Raw genomic sequence first — 20,985 nt, forward strand, 5'->3', positions numbered from 1 at the left:
GCCACACAATATACAGTATACCGCTACACTGTGCCACACAATATACAGTATACCTCTACACTGTGCCCCACAATATACAGTATACCTCTACACTGTGCCCCACAAAATACAGTATACCTCTACACTGTGCCCCACAATATACAGTATACCGCTACACTGTGCCACACAATATACAGTATACCTCTACACTGTGCCACACAATATACAGTATACTGCTACACTGGGCCACACAATATACAGTATACCGCTACACTGTGCCACACAATATAAAGCATACCGCTACCCTGGGCCACACAATATAAAGCATACCGCTACACTGTGCCACACAATATAAAGCATACAGTACCGCTACACTGTGCCACACAATATACAGTATACCGCTACACTGTGCCACACAATATACAGTATACCTCTACACTGTGCCCCACAATATACAGTATAGAAACATAGAAACATAGAATGTGTCGGCAGATAAGAACCATTTGGCCCATCTAGTCTGCCCAATATATCTGAATCCTATGAATAGCCCCGGCCCTATCTTATATGAAGGATGGCCTTATGCCTATCCCATGCATGCTTAAACTCCTTCACTGTATTTGCAGCTACCACTTCTGCAGGAAGGCTATTCCATGCATCCACTACCCTCTCAGTAAAGTAATACTTCCTTATATTACTTTTAAACCTTTGCCCCTCTAATTTAAAACTGTGTCCTCTTGTGGTAGTTTTTCTTCTTTTAAATATGCTCTCCTCCTTTACCGAGTTGATTCCCTTTATGTATTTAAAAGTTTCTATCATATCCCCTCGGTCTCTTCTTTCTTCCAAGCTATACATATTAAGGTCTTTTAACCTTTCCTGGTAAGTTTTATCCTGCAATCCATGTACTAGTTTAGTAGCTCTTCTCTGAACTCTCTCTAGAGTATCTATATCCTTCTGGAGATATGGCCTCCAGTACTGCGCACAATACTCCAAGTGAGGTCTCACTAGTGATCTGTACAGCGGCATAAGCACTTCACTCTTTCTACTGCTTATACCTCTCCCTATACATCCAAGCATTCTGCTTGCATTTCGTGCTGCTTTATTACATTGTCTTCCCACCTTTAAGTCTTCTGAAATAATTACTCCTAAATCCCTTTCCTCAGATACTGAGGTCAGGACTGTGTCGAATATTCTATATTCTGCCCTTGGGTTTTTACGCCCCAGGTGCATTATCTTGCACTTATCCACATTAAATTTCAGTTGCCAGAGTTCTGACCATTCTTCTAGTTTTCCTAAGTCCTTTTCCATTTGGCGTTTCCCTCCAGGAACATCAACCCTGTTACATATCTTTGTGTCATCAGCAAAAAGACAAACCTTACCATCGAGGCCTTTTGCAATGTCACTTATGAAGATATTAAACAAAATTGGTCCCAGTACAGATCCCTGTGGAATCCCACTGGTAACATGACCTTGTTTTGAATGTTCTCCATTGACTACAACCCTCTGTTGTCTGTCACTCAGCCACTGCCTAATCCACTCAACAATATGGGAGTCCATGCTCAATGACTGCAGTTTATTGATAAGTCTTCTATGTGGGACAGTGTCAAAAGCCTTACTAAAATCTAGATATGCGATGTCTACTGCACCTCCACCGTCTATTATTTTAGTCACCCAGTCAAAAAAATCTATAAGATTTGTTTGACATGATCTCCCTGAAGTAAACCCATGCTGTTTTTCATCTTGCAATCCATGGGATTTTAGATGTTCCACAATCCTATCCTTTAATAGGGTTTCCATTAATTTGCCTACTATTGATGTCAGACTCACTGGTCTATAGTTGCTCGATTCCTCCCTACTACCTTTCTTGTGAATGGGCACGACATTTGCCAATTTCCAATCTTCCGGGACGACTCCTGTTACTAATGATTGGTTAAATAAATCTGTTAACGGTTTTGCCAGCTCACCACTAAGCTCTTTTAATAATTTTGGGTGTATCTCATCAGGCCCCTGTGACTTATTTGTCTTCACTTTAGACAGCAAACTTAGAACATCTTCCTCTGTAAAGACGCATGCATCAAACGATTTAATAGTCATCCTTTCTAGTGGAGGTCCTTCTCCTTCTTTTTCTTTTGTAAAAACTGAACAGAAGTATTCATTAAGGCAGTCGGCTAGCCCTTTATTCTCTTCTACATACCTTCCGTCCTTTATTTTTAATTTAGTTATTCCTTGTTTTAATTTCCTTTTTTCATTTATATATCTGAAGAATGTCTTATCCCCTTTTTTCATAGACTGAGCTAGTTTTTCTTCTGCCTGCGCTTTAGAAGTTCTTATAACTTGCTTGGCCTCTTTCTGCCTAATCTTGTAGATTTCCTTATCTTCATTGCTCTGGGTTTTTTTATAATTACAAAATGCTAGCTTTTTATTTTTAACGATTTGGGCCACTTCTGCCGAGTACCACAGTGGTCTCTTCCTTTTTTTGCTTTTACTGACAAGTCTAATGCAATTTTCTGTTGCCTTCAATAATGCACCTTTTAAGTAGTCCCATTTCTCCTGGACTCCATGTAATCCGTTCCAGTCTGATAAGGACTCATTTATGACTAATTTCATTTTTGAAAAGTCTGTTTTTCTAAAATCTAAAACTTTTGTTTTTGTGTGGTGGGACTCTTTCACAGTTCTTATATTAAACCACACTGACTGGTGATCACTAGATCCCAAGGTTTCGCCTACAATGACATCATATACCGAATCCCCATTTGTGAATATCAAATCCAAAATGGCCTCCCTCCGGGTTGGCTCCTCAACCATTTGTTGTAGGGATAACCCCAGTAGGGAATTTAGAATATCTGTACTCCTGGTAGAACTTGCTATTTTGGTTTTCCAGTTTATATCTGGAAGATTGAAATCTCCCATAATGATAACTTCTCCTTTCATTGTCATTTTAGCTATTTCTTCAACTAGTAGATCATCTAGTTCTTTAACTTGATCAGGTGGTCTATATATCACACCTACACGAGTTACTGCATGATTAGCAAACTGCAACGTAACCCAAACTGACTCTATGTTGGCCTCACCAACTTGTATTAGGTTAGATTTAATGCTATCTTTCACATACAGGGCCACTCCTCCTCCTTTCTTGCCTTCTCTGTCTCTTCTGTATAAAGAGTACCCTGGTATGGTTATGTCCCAGTCATTTCTTTCATTAAACCATGTCTCCGTAACAGCCACTAAATCTACATTCTCAGATGCCATTATTGACCCAAGTTCATTGATTTTTTTACCTAAACTGCGAGCATTTGTAGAGAGGACTCTGAGCTTATCATTTCTTAACCTCTGTGCATCTGACCTGTTCTGGCATTGTTTCGGGGGGCAATTGGACTCTTTTATTTTCACTCTTTTGCCCCCCCTTCCTAGTTTAAATACTCTTTCGCAAATTCTTGGAGTTGTTCACTAAGTACATTTGTTCCTTTGAGAGAAAGATGCAAACCATCTTTTTTGTACAGTTCCTTTCTATTCCAAGTAGAGCTATCATGAGAAACAAAGCCAAATCCTTGCTCTTGACACCATTTACCAAGCCATATGTTAAACTCCTTTATGCGCCTCTGCCTATCATTCTGAACATTATGTACAGGCAGAACTTCAGAAAATGAAATGGTGGATGCAAAATCCTGTACGTCATTACCAAGTGTGATAAAAGATTTTTTCACCTCTGACACTTCATTGCAAGCCAGGTCATTTGTCCCTAGATGGACAAGAACATCTACGTCCCCTTCCTGCTTTGTTTGCTTAACAATATTAATAATACCTCTACACTGTGCCCCACAAAATACAGTATACCTCTACACTGTGCCCCACAATATACAGTATACCTCTACACTGTGCCCCACAATATACAGTATACCTCTACACTGTGCCCCACAATATACAGTATACCTCTACACTGTGCCCCACAATATACAGTATACCGCTACATTGTGCCCCACAATATACAGTATACCTTTACACTGTGCCCGACAATATACAGTATAGCTCTACACTGTGCCATACAGTATACCGCTACACTGTGCCACACAATATACAGTATACCTCTACACTATGCCACACAACATACAGTATACCTCTACACTGTGTAGTCTGTTCTATAAGCACCATTGTTTTATGGCGGCGGACAGAAAATAATCTGGAAGTGCCCCTCCTGAGACCAGGCTCTGACTGCTAGGGGGAGTCTGCTGAGCTAACGGATGCCCCCTATGGCAGTAGCACCACCATAGCCCCCATATATGGCTAAAAAATTATTGCTTCGGGGGGGGGGGGCACAATTTTCTACCGCACCGGTTGACACCAGCCCTAGCAACGCCACTGATGCCCGTGCCATCAGTGAAGAAAAAATCTATTGATGGAATAACCTGTTCATTCAGTATGTCCAGGTAGTCAGCTGACCTCATTCTTGGAGCACATACTGTTGCTGAACCTAAACCTGACCAACTGCAGCAACCCCAGATCATAGCACTGCCTCCAGAACTTGTACAGTAGGCACTAGGCATGATGGGTGCATCACTTCATCTGCCTCTCTTCTTACCCTGATGCGCCCATCACTGTGGAACAGGGTAAATCTGGACTCATCAGACCACATGACCTTCTTCCATTGCTCCAGAGTCCAATCTTTATGCTCCCTAGCAAATTGAAGCCTTTTTTTCTGGTTTGCCTCACTGATTAGTGGTTTTCTTACGGCTACACAGCTGTTCAGACCCAATCCCTTCACATTGTGCGTGTGGAAATGCTCTTACTTTCACTATTAAACATAGCCCTGAGTTATACTGTTGTTTTTCTTCGATTTGATTTCACCAAACGTTTACGTGATCGCCAATTACGATCATTCAGGATTTTTTTCCCGCCACAATTCTCCCTCGAATATCCTTCCAGTTTTTAATAATGCGTTGGACAGTTCTTAACCCAATTTTAGTAGTTTCTGCAATCTCCTTAGATGTTTTCTCTGCTTGATGCATGCCAATGATTTGACCCTTCTCAAACAGACTAACATCTTTTACACCACCATGAGATGTGTCTTTCGACATGGTTGTTTAAGAAATGAGAAGCAACTCATTGCACCAGTTGGGGTTAAATAACTTATTGCCAGCTGAAAGATAATCGCCCAGGCAGTAATTATCCAATAGGAGGCTCCTATTTATTTGCTTATGCTTAGTTAAATCCAGGTGATCCAGGTGGTGACTTTTTTTTGGACAGGCAGTGTAGTTTTTCTAATATGCTTTATTAATGGGTTTTGTATTTTTTTTCACAGCCCCCCCCCCCCCCCCCTTTAAAGCGAACCATTCCCTGGGCGCTTAAAACTGTCATTTCTGTACACAAAGCAGACAGAAGTAATCCTGAAGCTAATCCTGGTATACCACATGCTTACAGGGTACCCATGTGCTATGCCAAGAGTTAGTAAACCTCCAGGAGGCACGGGCAGGAGCAGCAATATGCGCTCCTGACCATACTCACTGTGCTGCAGCCACATTCATAAAATGTCTAGAGCTCGTACTCTGTACACTGCTGAGCAGTCAGCGGTGTACAGAAATGTGGGTTTGGTGAGGGAATCGTGCGCTTTGGGGGTGGGGAACTGTAATAAAAATACAAAAGCCATTAATAAAGTATATTAAACTATTATTAGGGCATTAGAGAAATCTTATTAAAATTTTATTCAAAGGTTTAGTTACTCTTGAAAAACTATAGTGGTGTCATACTTTACACAAGGTATACATATTTCACTATGCGCAGGAGAAATGGTGGATTCACCTTTAGTCTGAATATTCTTTATTTAGTAGAGAAAGGACACTAAAACAAAATAACAAAATCTTTATTATATTGTCTCAATAAAATATAGGGGTATCTACCCAAACTGCACGAAGCAGCTACTTGAACTGTCACTGATTTATGGGACCACCCTCATAGTAACCACACTAATGAAGGTGGAACTATATAGGGAAAAGTGAAGGGTGGATCCCACAAACTAAAACCCACCAACACTCGGGGGGCAAAACACTGCAGGGTCCTAGGTGTGTGACCTGAGTGAAGTACTGTATAGGCGGATATCTGATACCAAGTGTAACCCCAGGTATCACTCCTAACAGTGAATTTCAGCGCACAGACATCCACTGCACTAACATAGTACAGGTGCAGGACTAGGGCAGGGTAAAACCATTGACTCCGTCTGATGTAACTGGAGCACCGATTCCCCTGACACTGTCCTAAATGGTAAGTGCTCAACGCGTTTTCACGCACTAGACGTGCATTTCATCAGGAGCAACATGCACCAAAAATGAAGCCCAAAGCCTCTGATATAGATGTTTAACTGAGGCTATGAACAGAAGGCAGAAGTAGGGTGACCTGCCTATAACAGAGTTCCTCTAGTGTGAGGTACGGTATCGTCACTGGAACCTACAATCCTGCCTAACCTGTCCACCTCTAGGTTGAGGAGCAGCGTGCTGGTGTGCAAACACATAGGCGCTGTAATGGCTGCGAAGCGGCTCACAGAAAGCAGAGATTCAAAGGGTGAAACCCCGCCCCGCTTCAGTACAAAATAATGCAAATAAAAAAATATTCCCCCCCCCACTTCTGACCATTTTTCCCTACTGTAAGGGATCGCCTTCTCTCAGGGGGTCACAATCGCAGCCTTTTTCTCTGACAACGGGGTTCAAGTCCACAAGGTGCTTTATTTTGGCACTTCAGCACCATCACACACATAAACATCGAAAATAAACACCTGTCCGTTTGGGCTCTACCTCACCTATAGAGCGCCGTTCACACACGGGATTATATCCGGCTTGCTCAGCCATATATGGTCCAGGAGCCTCCAGGCTCTGACCACATCAGCATTTTTGGGGGGAGATGGTCCAGAAGTCCTCCCGGATCTGACCGTGCGACCCTCTTTCCGTAGGCGTCGCTTGGCCCACCCACCAAACTTCGGGCTTTACAAAGCCTCCTGGCTGAGACCACACAGAGCCTCTCAGGCTTCCTCAGCCTTCCTCCCTACAAGTCATACACAGAGGGTTGTTTTATCATCCTTGATTCCAGCAGCAGGCCTCTCCTGCGATCACCTCCGGCAACAGACAATACATGTAGTGGAAGGGTGTGGATTGGCAATTCCATCCCCAGTCCACCTGAAATCCAGTCCAGAACAACATCTAGACAGTAATACACTGGTATGATCTATACCAGTGTATTACTGCACTGTGGCAGCAGCAGGGAGCGCACGGCGTCATAGCAACCAATGACGCCGTGCGCTCATACTGTCAGGAGGAATCCCGGACGGGTTTCCGCGGTCCACTCGGAACACGGCCGTGTACATGAGGCCTAACTGAAATCTAGAAAGCTGCAGTGGTTTTAGCAATCTCACTCAGCTGAGGTATCTGGGTGGGGTATACGTGCCTCCCAGCACTTCTACTGTACACATCACCACACTACATAAAACCTCAAATCGATTGATTTCACTAGAATGTTATATGTGTCCTTAAAACCCCCCAGATACAAACATTTTTGGCAGGCTTAAAAAAAATAAAAAATCACCTTTAGCATGCAGCATTTCAAAGCCTGAAATTTTGCTGTAGTCATGAAGGACCAAAACACCCCAGGTCATGAAAGGGTTAACATTACTTTTATCTTACATTTGTGTGTGGGTCTGCATCACAGACCAAAGTAGTGCTCGTCTGTGATTTTTATTTTTCACTGACCCACAGTAAATAAAAAAAATTGTGATTTGTGAACAGACAATTAGAATCAATGGGTACGTGTGCTGTCCGTGGAAAACACAAATTGTGAAGGAGGCCTAAAGAAGAATCTTCCTGACGGGTTATCATTCTAACATTGTAATGATTACTACATACTGTGTTACGTGTCTACTGAATACATTTACTTACCTATCACTTTTAATGTAAGAAAATCACTCTTCTTACTCCATGTGCCACAGGAATACTGAATACAGTAATAATTAGAATTATATTCCTGCACATTTGTCAGAGTAAAGTTTTCTTCTCGCACATCGTGTTTGGAATCAAGATATGCATTGTTTTCTCCATGTAAACGAAATGGCCCCTCATAATATGGGGAAGAACACCTGATTGTGACGTCGCCCCCCTTCTTTACTACTTTGCTGGGAAAGGCTTGCATATCGGGTTTACTCCCTGTCAAAAAGAAAGAAAAAAAGAAGTCACTGTACGGAAAGATGATTTATGTGCTCTTCTGTATTAAACACCGTAGCTTATTTAACCCTTTTAAGCATTATTTTTTTTGGGGGGGGGGGGGGGTGGGGGGTGGGTTGCATGCCATTGTGCCATTGCTGTTGTAGGTTGTATGGGTTGCTTAGTGTTGAGCGAAGCTAGCTTCAGATGCTTCATCATCCTCACTCCATTCAAAACTTCAGAATAATACTGTATGGAGATCCTTTTCTATACAGTATTAGAATGTATGGGCTCCAATGAGCCAAAGTAGGTAATTCACAAAGTCGCGCGTGACTTCATTGAAATAACTTCGGTAGTTGATTATTATTATTTTTTAAGTGGAAAACCACTTTAAAACTTAAAACCGAACTTGCTTCAGTTCCAAAGTACTAGTAGTCGGAAACGAAGTCAAGTTTGGTTTCAAGTTTTAAAGTAGTTTTCCACGCACGATTTTGCAAAAAAATTACTTTGGCTCTTCGGAGCCCATACATTCTAATACTGTATGGAAACGGATCTCTGTACAGTATTATTCCGAAGTTTTGAAAAAGCAACTTCTTCAGATGAAGCATCTGAAGCTCACTTCACTCAACACTAGATGCTATGATTATGATCATATTACTAGTGATGAGCGAAGTATCAAAAATTCAATTCGGTTGCTTCACCGAACTTCGACCAAAAATTTGATTTAAATTGTGAATTATAGTGGCTCACTCTGTTTGTCACCACGGTAATGGTGCTCTGCTGCAAGTGATTCACCCAATCTCTTAGTCAAAAGTCAATAAATATAAAATAATCAGCAGGCACTCACCATCTGGGTTTCATACATATATAACACATTTATTCTTTAGATAAAAAATAAAAATAGTTAAAATGAGTAAAATATTGTAGATAAAAAATGGATAACAATATATCTTAATTTAACACACAGTATAGAAAGTATATAACCATATATCAATGGACAATATGTTGTGGTAGAGTCAATTTGTAAAAAATCGAATATATAATAAAAAATCAGATAGATTGAATTCGAATTAGCAGAAAAGTATCCTTAGAATGTTTCGTATATAAATTTTGGGTATTATTCGAATATAGCTCCGAAAATTAGTACAGTACTGAGTTAATTGCAGAATATTCGTAATATGATCACCCAAATTTCGATCAATTTTCGTACATTGCCTTGATTTATACCATAGAATGGTTGATATTCGCAATAGAACACTGAGGCTATATAGGTCAATGGGTGATTTTCGAATAAACAGTTCAGTATAAATACTCACTTATAAAATTCGATTGTGCTTGCTGTAGAGGCGTCCCTCTCACAGTTAAGCTACTCACCCAGACCTGAAGCGTTTGTCTGTATAGTACAGGGAGTGCAGAATTATTAGGCAAATGAGTATTTTGACCACATCATCCTCTTTATGCATGTTGTCTTACTCCAAGCTGTATAGGCTCGAAAGCCTACTACCAATTAAGCATATTAGGTGATGTGCATCTCTGTAATGAGAAGGGGTGTGGTCTAATGACATCAACACCCTATATCAGGTGTGCATAATTATTAGGCAACTTCCTTTCCTTTGGCAAAATGGGTCAAAAGAAGGACTTGACAGGCTCAGAAAAGTCAAAAATAGTGAGATATCTTGCAGAGGGATGCAGCACTCTTAAAATTGCAAAGCTTCCGAAGCGTGATCATCGAACAATCAAGCGTTTCATTCAAAATAGTCAACAGGGTCGCAAGAAGCGTGTGGAAAAACCAAGGCGCAAAATAACTGCCCATGAACTGAGAAAAGTCAAGCGTGCAGCTGCCAAGATGCCACTTGCCACCAGTTTGGCCATATTTCAGAGCTGCAACATCACTGGAGTGCCCAAAAGCACAAGGTGTGCAATACTCAGAGACATGGCCAAGGTAAGAAAGGCTGAAAGACGACCACCACTGAACAAGACACACAAGCTGAAACGTCAAGACTGGGCCAAGAAATATCTCAAGACTGATTTTTCTAAGGTTTTATGGACTGATGCAATTAGAGTGAGTCTTGATGGGCCAGATGGATGGGCCCGTGGCTGGATTGGTAAAGGGCAGAGAGCTCCAGTCCGACTCAGACGCCAGCAAGGTGGAGGTGGAGTACTGGTTTGGGCTGGTATCATCAAAGATGAGCTTGTGGGGCCTTTTAGGGTTGAGGATGGAGTCAAGCTCAACTCCCAGTCCTACTGCCAGTTTCTGGAAGACACCTTCTTCAAGCAGTGGTACAGGAAGAAGTCTGCATCCTTCAAGAAAAACATGATTTTCATGCAGGACAATGCTCCATCACACGCGTCCAAGTACTCCACAGCGTGGCTGGCAAGAAAGGGTATAAAAGAAGAAAATCTAATGACATGGCCTCCTTGTTCGCCTGATCTGAACCCCATTGAGAACCTGTGGTCCATCATCAAATGTGAGATTTACAAGGAGAGAAAACAGTACACCTCTCTGAACAGTGTCTGGGAGGCTGTGGTTGCTGCTGCACGCAATGTTGATGGTGAACAGATCAAAACACTGACAGAATCGATGGATGGCAGGCTTTTGAGTGTCCTTGCATAGAAAGGTGGCTATATTGGTCACTGATTTGTTTTTGTTTTGTTTTTGAATGTCAGAAATGTATATTTGTGAATGTTGAGATGTTATATTGGTTTCACTGGTAAAAACAAATAATTGAAATGGGTATATATTTGTTTTTTGTTAAGTTGCCTAATAATTATGCACAGTAATAGTCACCTGCACACACAGATATCCCCCTAAAATAGCTAAAACTAAAAACAAACTAAAAACTACTTCCAAAAATATTCAGCTTTGATATTAATGAGTTTTTTGGGTTCATTGAGAACATGGTTGTTGTTCAATAATAAAATGAATCCTCAAAAATACAACTTGCCTAATAATTCTGCACTCCCTGTATATCGATTTCAGCTGTCAGTGTCTCACATGGTATTGGACGAAAAAAGACAGGGTTGTTATAAGTCTTATATGGTCCTTCCTTTTTCAAGTCTTTTAGTCTTTAATCCTGCAGGATAATTCGGTCTGTAGTTTGGTTCCTTTTACTTTTTTTTTTTTACTCGATTATATATTCGATTTTTACAAATTGACTCTACCACAATATATTGTCCATTGATATATGGTTATATACTTTCTATACTGTGTGTTAAATTAAGATATATTGTTATCCATTTTTTATCTACAATATTTTACTCATTTTAACTATTTTTATTTTTAATCTAAATAATAAATGTGTTATATATGTATGAAACCCAGATGGTGAGTGCCTGCTGATTATTTTATATTTATAAAAAATTTGATTCGTTACGAATTACTTCATAACAAATCCCATTCCATTGTATGGAGCGGGCACAATAATGGGCCTTCCCCATTATTTAACCTCTCAGATGCTGCGTTCAACACTGATCGCGGCATCTGACGGTTACAATCAGCCTATCAGGGGGTTAATCGGGGGTTAAAACAAAACATATATATACCTCATCCATTTGATTGTGGAGAGGCCCCTTTATTTTTGAAAATGTGGCAATTCCGCTGACGTGATGCCACGCCAGATACATACTCGCCATCTCCAGAATTAAATAGATAAGTGTCACGACCCTTGGTCATGGTCGTGACTCCTTGGGAGCCGCATGCAGTTATCCGCGGTCTGGTGTTGTCGCAACCGCAGCTGGGGGCACTTAGTGGTTTGCCTCAGGTGCGGTTGCCGCGAATAACAGGCATGCGTGCGGTTGCCCTTGGCAACGTGTTTTGGTGTGCACGTCCTTCGTCTGTGTTTGTGTGCACTTCCTGGTTTGTTTGTTGTGCACAAGGTTGTATTGGTTGTATGCACTTGGACACCTCCTTTCACCTGCGGTTGTCCACGGCAACGTCTGGTGTTGTGCATGTGGTGGCAGGGTCTCTGCCTGCTGGTTGTTCTGCAGGACACGGTTGCCACGCATGCCGTTGCCAGCAGTGACAGGTGAGTGAGTGTGTGTGCTATTCCCCTTATATGTGTGTTTTCCCTTCTGTGTGCTGGAAGGGTTAACTTCCTTCCCAGTGTGTGTGATGTCACTGGGTGTGGTTGACTGGTGGGTGTGGCCTTTTGGCCTATATAGCCTGAGTCTCTTGCAGGCTTCAGTAGGTTGCTCTCAGCCATGCTGGCTGGAGCAGCCTCCTGTCTCCTTCATCTGCCTGGTGAGGACCATCCTTCTGGTCATAAAACCATTGTCAGTTAATACTATGTTTCACGGTGTTATCTAGGTGTGTGTGGGGTTATCTTGTTAGTGCAGCTTATGGTTTCCTGGTTTCCCGTGTAATGTCTGGTGTGTGCTGTGTCCTTTATGTTGCTGTGGACATCAGCACTTTGTTCATGGGTTCCAGGTTTGTGTGTCTGTGGCAGGTAAGTGTAGGACTAGTCTCACTTACCTGTCATTTCCATATGTCTGTTGATGTTCCCCCTGTGTTGCTTGGCCGTTGAGACCCCGGCTCCTCCGTGCCTAGGAGGAGTAGGGCGTCTGACTCTGTCCCCTAGTACAGGGTCGACTTGAGGGCTCGTAGGGACTGTAAGGTTCCGGTGTATGAGTCCTCCTACCATCAAGGTCGGCTCATACTGATAGGAGACAGGGTCAGCGTTAGGGACGCAATAGGAGGTGACCTGCTCCCTAACTCTGTGGTCCCGGCCAAGGGGTAACCCTATCATCTCCTGGCACCGCACGGCTGGGGGTTTCCCCCACCGCCAGCCGTGACAATAAGGTGATTAAGTATCTTATAATTTTTTTACAGCCTTTTCAAGAAAAATGTATTTGTTACCACAAAGCTCCAAAAAATTTAGATTTATGGCGAAACAAATTTTTCCTGAAATTCAGATTGAATTCCACTCAACACTACATATTACTTTTGCACAATTAAAATTTTATAGAAATAAATAAATCATTTTTATGACATCACATTCTGAGAACAAGAACGTTTTTACTTTCCTTCAGTGTAGATGGATGTTATGGTTTTTAATAGCTCTATTTTGGAGTAATCTTTTGGTATTCTGTGGGTCATTATTATCGTATTGCTACCACAACAGTTTTATTTATTTTTTAGGATTTATTTGGTGCATGCCCAGAGTCATATCATGGGTCAGACCATCATTCTAGCCCATGTATAAGAAGGATCTATTACACAGTTATAGAACAACAGAATCAACTTTTGGAAAAACCTGTATAAAGTGTAAATAAGTATACTGCCTGCCTATATGGAAAAAAATCTATATATGCTAGTGCTGATCTTCATATACCTACAAAGCAGAATCCATTTTGAGCCATGAGCCCGACACTGTATAACATTTCTCAGGACAAAGCAGTAATGAAAGTGTTGATATGTAACCTTTTCACGTGGTATTACAGTGTTTGTTAATTTTTGGATACAGAGGATGATGATTTGTTCACCCTTCAATTCACTGATATTAATTTCTGGGCTAAATGTAAAGATTCAACAATCCATGGGCGGGATGAGTTCATTGTTCTTGATCTAGTATTCCATTACAGCAATTGTAGGGTCACAAGCAAATAATTAATAATGCACAATTGTATTTATTTATTAGGTGTGGACTCATTATGTCAGTCCACTCCTCAGATGCTAGAGCGGGAATACAAGATGGCACCTACTCTTGAGCACAGTGGGCTCCAAAGCTACCGGGTTTCTGCTATTTAAAACATCAGGCACCCAGGTTTAATGTAATAATGTTGATTTACCTCTGAGATACTGGGATCAATTGTGACCACAGCATCGCGCTCATGGCCGTGTACTGGTTCACAAATCTAATGTACACTTTGTAGATTTTTTTCAGTGCAGAAATGAACCTGCATTACAGATTTCCAAATCCGCAGCATGTCAATTATGTTTGCGGTTTTAGCTGCAGATTTCACCCTTTTCAGTGGAAGGGTGAGATCTGCGACATAACTGAATCCATTTCACACCAAAAACCTCTGTTAGAAATTGCTGCAGCAACGCATATAAATCCGCATGGATCGTATGTGCATTCACCTGCACACATTGTAAAAATATGCGCGCTTTTTCTTTTTTCCATGCGGAAATTGATCTGCTGCACAGATTTCATTATAAATAGCATGTCAATTATGTTTGCTGTTTTAGCTGTGAATTTCACCCTTTTCAATGGGTTTTTTACTGTCTGTGGACCAGTGAAAAAATCACGGAGGCATGCACTGGTTTTGTCCATTGATGTCTATGAGTCAGTGAAAATCACGGACACAACACGGATGGCATTCATGTTGCATCCGTTTTTCACTGACCACTGTTAGGAGATGCTCTGGAAATGAATCCATGGAATACAGATGACACATGGAGGGTAAACAGGCACACAGACCAAACATGGATGCTTCACGGACATCTTCAAGGATGTAACACGGACTGACTTTTTCACGGACGTGAAACGGACAAGGATATGTGAATGAGGCCTAATAGACATAATTGAATCAGTAACAACTGAAAATTGATAATGATAATGGGAAAAATGTACTCACCATAGAAGTAAGAACAAGCTAAATATAATGCGGGAAACAACAGATCTGGAAAGTTAAGATAGATTCAATTAAAATGAGATAAGAAAATGTTACATCTGTGGAATGACATACACGATGAGGACACTGCTAGAGTCTTACCAGGTCAGAGATCATATAAGACATTTTTTATAGTGTTTTATAGGGTTTAAAGAGGACCTGCCACCTCTCCTGACACGTCTGTTTTAGTAACTAGTAGAAGAATTCCTGCGCCTATTCTCTGACTGCCCCCAAGTACCAATGACTAGAAGCGGGGTTCTACCACATCTGCTGTCCTCTAGGGTAAAGTAGTATCTATATGTGACACCGTCACGCCTAGCTGTACTTGTAGAGGAGAGTCCGCAATGTTGGTGTGTAGTGGTAAAGACTTGACAGTTCTCCTGATCCTCCAGACCGGTGAAGCCGTCAGATTGGGTAGTTGGAAAATGTGCCCGGCCGGTAGCATGTTTCCTATTCAAAAAAGCTTGTGCTCTATATCAGAGCGCCAATGATGTGACGCTGGCTTACAGCTACAGGAACTGTTGTGGACCAGAAATCCCTTTCTTCCTCAGGGATAGGGTCCTTATGCTTGTGATTCTCTTTAAGATTCCTTTTGGGGCCAGGTTATACAAGTCAGGTTATTACAATGCAGTCTTTAAGTTAGGGCTCTTTCACACAAGCAAATGGCGTGGCGGTAATCTGCTGCAGGAAAGAGAGCCATGCCCCGTTCCGGACAGCAGAGACACTGAGCATTAACATGATTAATAATGCTCCATGCCTTTTTTGTGATCTTTTTACTACAAAATCACAGTGAAATAAAGTTGTAACCGTGATTTTGTAGTTAATGATCCGTGTCTCTGCTGTCCGGAACGGGGCTTGGCACTATTTCATGCAGTGGATTCCACGTGCAGTACGCAGGGTATTGCAATGTGAGGTCATGGTTAATGGGCAAACGAGGGCTACTCACAGTTTGTATGGAGTCCCTGGGCAGGCGTACAGCAGTGATAGAGAGGCTGGCACAGGGGTCCTCTGGGGCACACTCTGTATTTAGGGATCTGGCCTGATGGTGGATGAGGAGCCCTGGATGTTGAAGGTGTTTAATCCGCTGGCACAGGGGAGGGGGATCACTTAAAATGACACATATATACACAGTACAGACCAAAAGTTTGGACACACCTTCTCATTCAAAGAGTTTTCTTTATTTTCATGACTATGAAAATTGTAGATTCACACTGAAGGCATCAAAACTATGAATTAACACATGTGGAATTATATACATAACAAAAAAGTGTGAAACAACTTAAAATATGTCATATTCTAGGTTCTTCAAAGTAGCCACCTTTTGCTTTGATTACTGCTTTGTACTGTAGCCCCTTGCTGACGAGGAGTGGTGTATCGCACAGGGAGAGGAAGGAGTCCAATGGCAGTGACACTGCTAGAAACGAGGTGCGGGGATGGATGCAGTATATAACAGTGGATCCGGAGTGCTGGACTGGGAACAGGAGGGAGACCAGCAGGTCCCAGAGTGGGCTTGAAGGCAGAAGCGTGGTCAAGAGGAGGCGGCGGTCGGTACACAGGATCGTAGTTCAGGCAATGAAGGATGAGACAAAAAAGGTGGTCGGTAAGCAGGCAGCGGTCAGTTCACAGGATTGTAGTTCAGGCAGTTCGGAGGAGGCAGAGCTTGACTATGGCAGAGAGCACAATAATCAGGCAAGGAGGAAGTGATGTAGTTGGCTTTAAATAGGGAGTGCATGGCTGAGGCTAGTTGAGCTGATTGCACTGGGAACTAGGGTCTGAGGTAGAACAACAAGGTCTACAGAAATAGAGCTGTCCAGAATGATGGGAGGTTCCCGGTTCGAGTCCTGACAGTTACTGTACATAGTTGTTAAAGGGCTTCTGTCACCCCCCAAAACTCATTTTTCATTTTTGGGGATATTAAAATCCTTATTGGACGACTATTCCCTATATAGGGCTCTTACCTTGTTCTGTGGCTTGGTTTCACGAAAACTAGTGCTTTTAAAATATGCAAATTACTTCACTACCAGTGCTGTCATTTTCTTTACACACTTTTAGGGTGGTCAAATTATTTTGCACTTAATTTGATCAGTCAATCAGTAGTTGCGGAGTTGGTGTGAAATAGCGACCTGATACTACACACTTTCAGGTGAGTTTACACTTCAGTTGTTTGGTCAGTTATTTCCATCTTTTTTTTTTTTGGGGGGGGGGGGGGGGGGGCAAAACCAGTAGTGAAGCCTACTCAGAGATGAGGTGTAATGGAAAGATCTGCACCTGTTCTGTGTTTTGACCCAAACCGGTATTGATACTATGTAAGCCGTGTACCGGGGTGTGTGTCAAACTCGTCGGTGTGGGAATTTTTCATCAAGCCACTGGAAGACGTCAGCATGGACCACTCTGTGACTGGGACATTTCGTTGACTCCTCATGCGATTCCCACACTCACCATTCTGACACTGGGTCACTGTGTTTACTCCTCATGCAGTTGCCCCCTTCCCATAATGTAACTGGGCCACTGTGTTGACTCCTCATGTGGTTGCCACCCTCCCTACTCTATGCCAGGGCCACTATTGTTCCTGTTTGGCCTTGTTGACATCACCATTTATTTTTCCCTTCTACTGATCTGTCAGAAGGACGGAAAAATGAGAAACACAAAGGATTCTGTCTTTCAAGCGGTTGTAAGGCCTGTATCACACAGTCCCTATTTTGCATTTGGCCCTAGCAATAATGACGGATCACTGACCAAAAGCTGACCATGTAAGCTGGGTGCTTAAAAGACAGGATCCGTTTTTTTGGGGGTTGTCCTTATGACGGATCAGAAAAATAAACAGTGACATCAATACAAACTTACTGCTGACACCCTCTCCACTCTGTCAGAAGGGCACTACTTATATCAGCGTGTAACAGAACAGGTTCTGTAGAAATCTACGTGGAATCAGCTGATGACTGTGTAATAGTTGAATCTTAGGCCACTGCACGGTTCTTTATACCTGGCGCTAACACTGACCTGTAAAGCTGAGTTCATATTTGAGTTATTTGGTCAGTTTTGGCCCCGTAACTGACCAAATAATTGAAGTGTTAAGTGATTCTAAGAGTGACACCTGTCATCTGCGTGGGACACTTACTCACAGTACTGTTTCACTACCACAGCGGACTACCTATGCATGTTTCTGCAATGCACAGTGTTCTACACCAATATACAGACTCTCTGCAGCTAGAAAATAGAAGATTTTTCACGTGCTTCGTCATCGGTTTACTCATGGTTAGCAGAAAGCCTCCCTGGGCCGGCAGCACAGTGATGAGGAAGACAGCACGAAAACCTTCCGGAGCACACTCTGTGGTAGGGGAGAACCAGCAAAAATGGAGGTTGAGGTGCCCTTGATGACGGCAGTGTTTAGGGTGCTTGTGGCGGCTGGGTCCCTTGGTGGTTTTCATCGTGACGCCAGTACCGTTTAGGGTGGTACAACCAGTTGTAGTGGTAGTATTGAAGAATGAGGTAGACAGTGGTAGGATGCAACTCACAACTTTTACTGTAGCTGGTTTTAGTTGCAGCATAGTATATAGAGGAATTCTGTTGATCCACTGTTAATAGGCCTTGGCTAGGTCCTGACTCAGGCTGTGGTTCAGTATAATTCTTACTGGTAGGTGACTTTGCGTCAGGTCCCTTTTAAACCCAGTGTGGTTTGGTGTGGTTGCCCGTGGCTAAAGAATCCTTCACCTGGATTCCCAAAGGTCTTTGATGCCTGAGTAGTGGCTATTATCCTTTGGTTTTAAGTCCTTCTTCTACTTTGTCCCTTCTTGGACTAGACTTTACTCCTAAGAAGACTTGTGCTTGATCTTCACACTCTCTAACTGGCAAAGACTGAACACAGATTAGACCTGAGCTGGGCTAGATAACCCAGAGTGGTGCTATCCCCATCTAGTGGTGGGATGCATAAAGCATACTTCACCAGCCTATTAACAGGGATACAACAGATATAGCAATTCAAAATGACATGCAATGACAATGAAGCAATATATTTGCAGTTCCCACGTATCCTGAGTGGGACGCTGCAAGTATAGTTAACAAACACTGGGACATCCTGTGACAAGGTAAAACTATAGGTGGACATATCCCGGAAAAAGCCAGCTCCATTTTTTAAAAGGTCGCTAATATTGATAACATAACAGGGGTTCCAAACGGGTTCTTACCATGTAAAAGATGCATGTGCCGCAGAAAATTATAAACCACCAAACCAGTTTATGAAATAAAAGATGAAGAAGGTTCCTTTACACACACAATAAAACAACATATCACATGCTACAGTGAAAGTGTTATATACAGAATAATCTGCCCATGTGAAAATATATATATACATATAGGCAGAACAAAACGACCACTACAGGAACGTATAAGGGAACACATATACAATATTGGGAGAAAATATTAGGGTCACCCCCCATCCAGACATTACTTGGAAGTACACGATAGCAATTGGAAGGGACATCAGTATGTGGCATGGAGAAGGTAAAAACTGGAAGTAGAGAATGTAATTTAATAAAATACCGTTCAAGCGCTGAGAAAAGATGAATTTTTTATTTGAATAGCCTTACCCCCAATAAACAGCGAATATGCATTTTTTAACTGAAACTGTGTTCTATCACCCTAACTTAAAGACTGTATTGTAATAACCTGACTTGTATAACCTCGCCCCAAAAGGAATCTTAAGGAGAAGCACAGGCAAGAGGACCCTATCAGTGAGGAAGAAAGGTGATCCTCTTAGAAACTTAGAAATCGGATTTCTCGTCCACGACAGTTTCTGTAGCTGTAAGCCAGCGTGACGTCACTGGCACTCCGATCTGGAGCGCAAGCTTTTTTGAATAGGAAACATGCTGCCGGCTGGGCCACGTTTTCCAACTACCCAGCCTGACGGGAGAACTATCAAGTATTCACAACTACACATCAATATCACGGACTCTCGTCTGCAAGTACAGGTAGGAGTGACAATGTCACATATAGATACTACTTTACCCTAGAGGACAGCAAATGTGGTAGAACCCAGCTTCTAGTCACTAGTACTTAGTAGTGTTGATTGCAAATTTTCATATCGCTAATTTTTGTTGCCAATTTTTGTTATCGTGAATTTTCCGATTGCCGATTTCAGCAATCAAGAAAACAATGACTGGAGAACACAAATTTGCGAATTTATGATGAATATTCGCCCAAATATTCACGAAATATCGTGAATTTTAATATTGCCCCTGCCGCTAATCACTAGTACTTAGGTGCAGTCAGAGAGTAAGTAATTCCTCTTTTACCTCTTCACTTTGTCATTGCAGCACTGACCTTCCTTGCAGCATACTCGCAACTGTTTTAACTGAGAGTATCTGTTTCAGTAACTACTAGCATTCCCCATGTAATAACAATTCTGGAGCATCTAGTCTTGTGACCCTGTGCTGTGCCATTCCTGCATTATTCACACTAGAAGCCTACAAATTGCTACAGATACTGCTGGGTGTTACCAGTGGCGGTTGTGTCTGACTCTGTCTAATCAGTGTTGCTGGTGTCAGACTCTGCACCCCCCCCCTCTAACTGGTAACACCCATCTGTACCTTTATTGCAAACAATACATTCATATCTTTCAGTAGAAATAAAAAATAATGGCACAACATAGAGGGATAAGAACAGATGCTCCAGAATTATCACAAGAGGTATGCAAGTAGTTACTAAAATAGATGTGTCTGGAACGTGATTTGAACCCAGGGTGCAGCTCTTCCAACTGAGCTATTCAGCTTTCTGGACAGCTCCTGTGCTGACCTGAAGCCTAGGTCCCTTTGCCTCTAGTTTCAGTTGCCGCCTCTCTGGTTTGCTCCACCCGTTCCCTGATTGAACATCCTATTTAAACCCAGCCTTGCACTTCCTGCCTTGTGAGATTATTGTGCTCTCAGCTTGTAATCAAGCTAGTCTCTCCTGCTCTGCTGCTAATACTGACGCTCATCTTATGCATCGACCACTGGCTTCCTCCTGACTACGTTACTGGCCTTGCAATTACCCCAAGTAGTTGCAAAAAAAGACTCCGAAACAAGACCTGGACCGTTACAGATGAGATGGTCTGCATAACTGAATCCGGCAGTTCAGAAAGTTCAAAATTGCTATTTGACTTAGCACTAGTGCAGGCTATAGACCTTTGACACTTGTTGGGACAGTTAATGGCATAATGTCCTGAGTCCCCACAATAGAGGCACAGATT

General features: G+C 42.2%; 1 protein-coding gene across 1 annotated transcript in view; it reads right to left on the reverse strand.

Annotated features, from left to right (window-relative positions):
* The window catches only part of LOC122928624, a 104,280-nt gene that overhangs the window by 53,218 nt on the left and 30,077 nt on the right, over positions 1 to 20,985 (reverse strand). Inside the window, exons 3-4 of the mRNA XM_044281640.1 lie at positions 14,727 to 14,771; positions 7,890 to 8,153 (exon numbers count right to left, since the gene is read on the reverse strand). Coding sequence (XP_044137575.1) covers positions 7,890 to 8,153; positions 14,727 to 14,771 — 309 coding nt within the window. The remainder of the gene's footprint in view (positions 1 to 7,889; positions 8,154 to 14,726; positions 14,772 to 20,985) is intronic.

Source organism: Bufo gargarizans, chromosome 2 (genome assembly GCF_014858855.1).
Source record: "Bufo gargarizans isolate SCDJY-AF-19 chromosome 2, ASM1485885v1, whole genome shotgun sequence".
In the NCBI taxonomy this organism is placed as follows: Eukaryota; Metazoa; Chordata; class Amphibia; order Anura; family Bufonidae; genus Bufo; species Bufo gargarizans.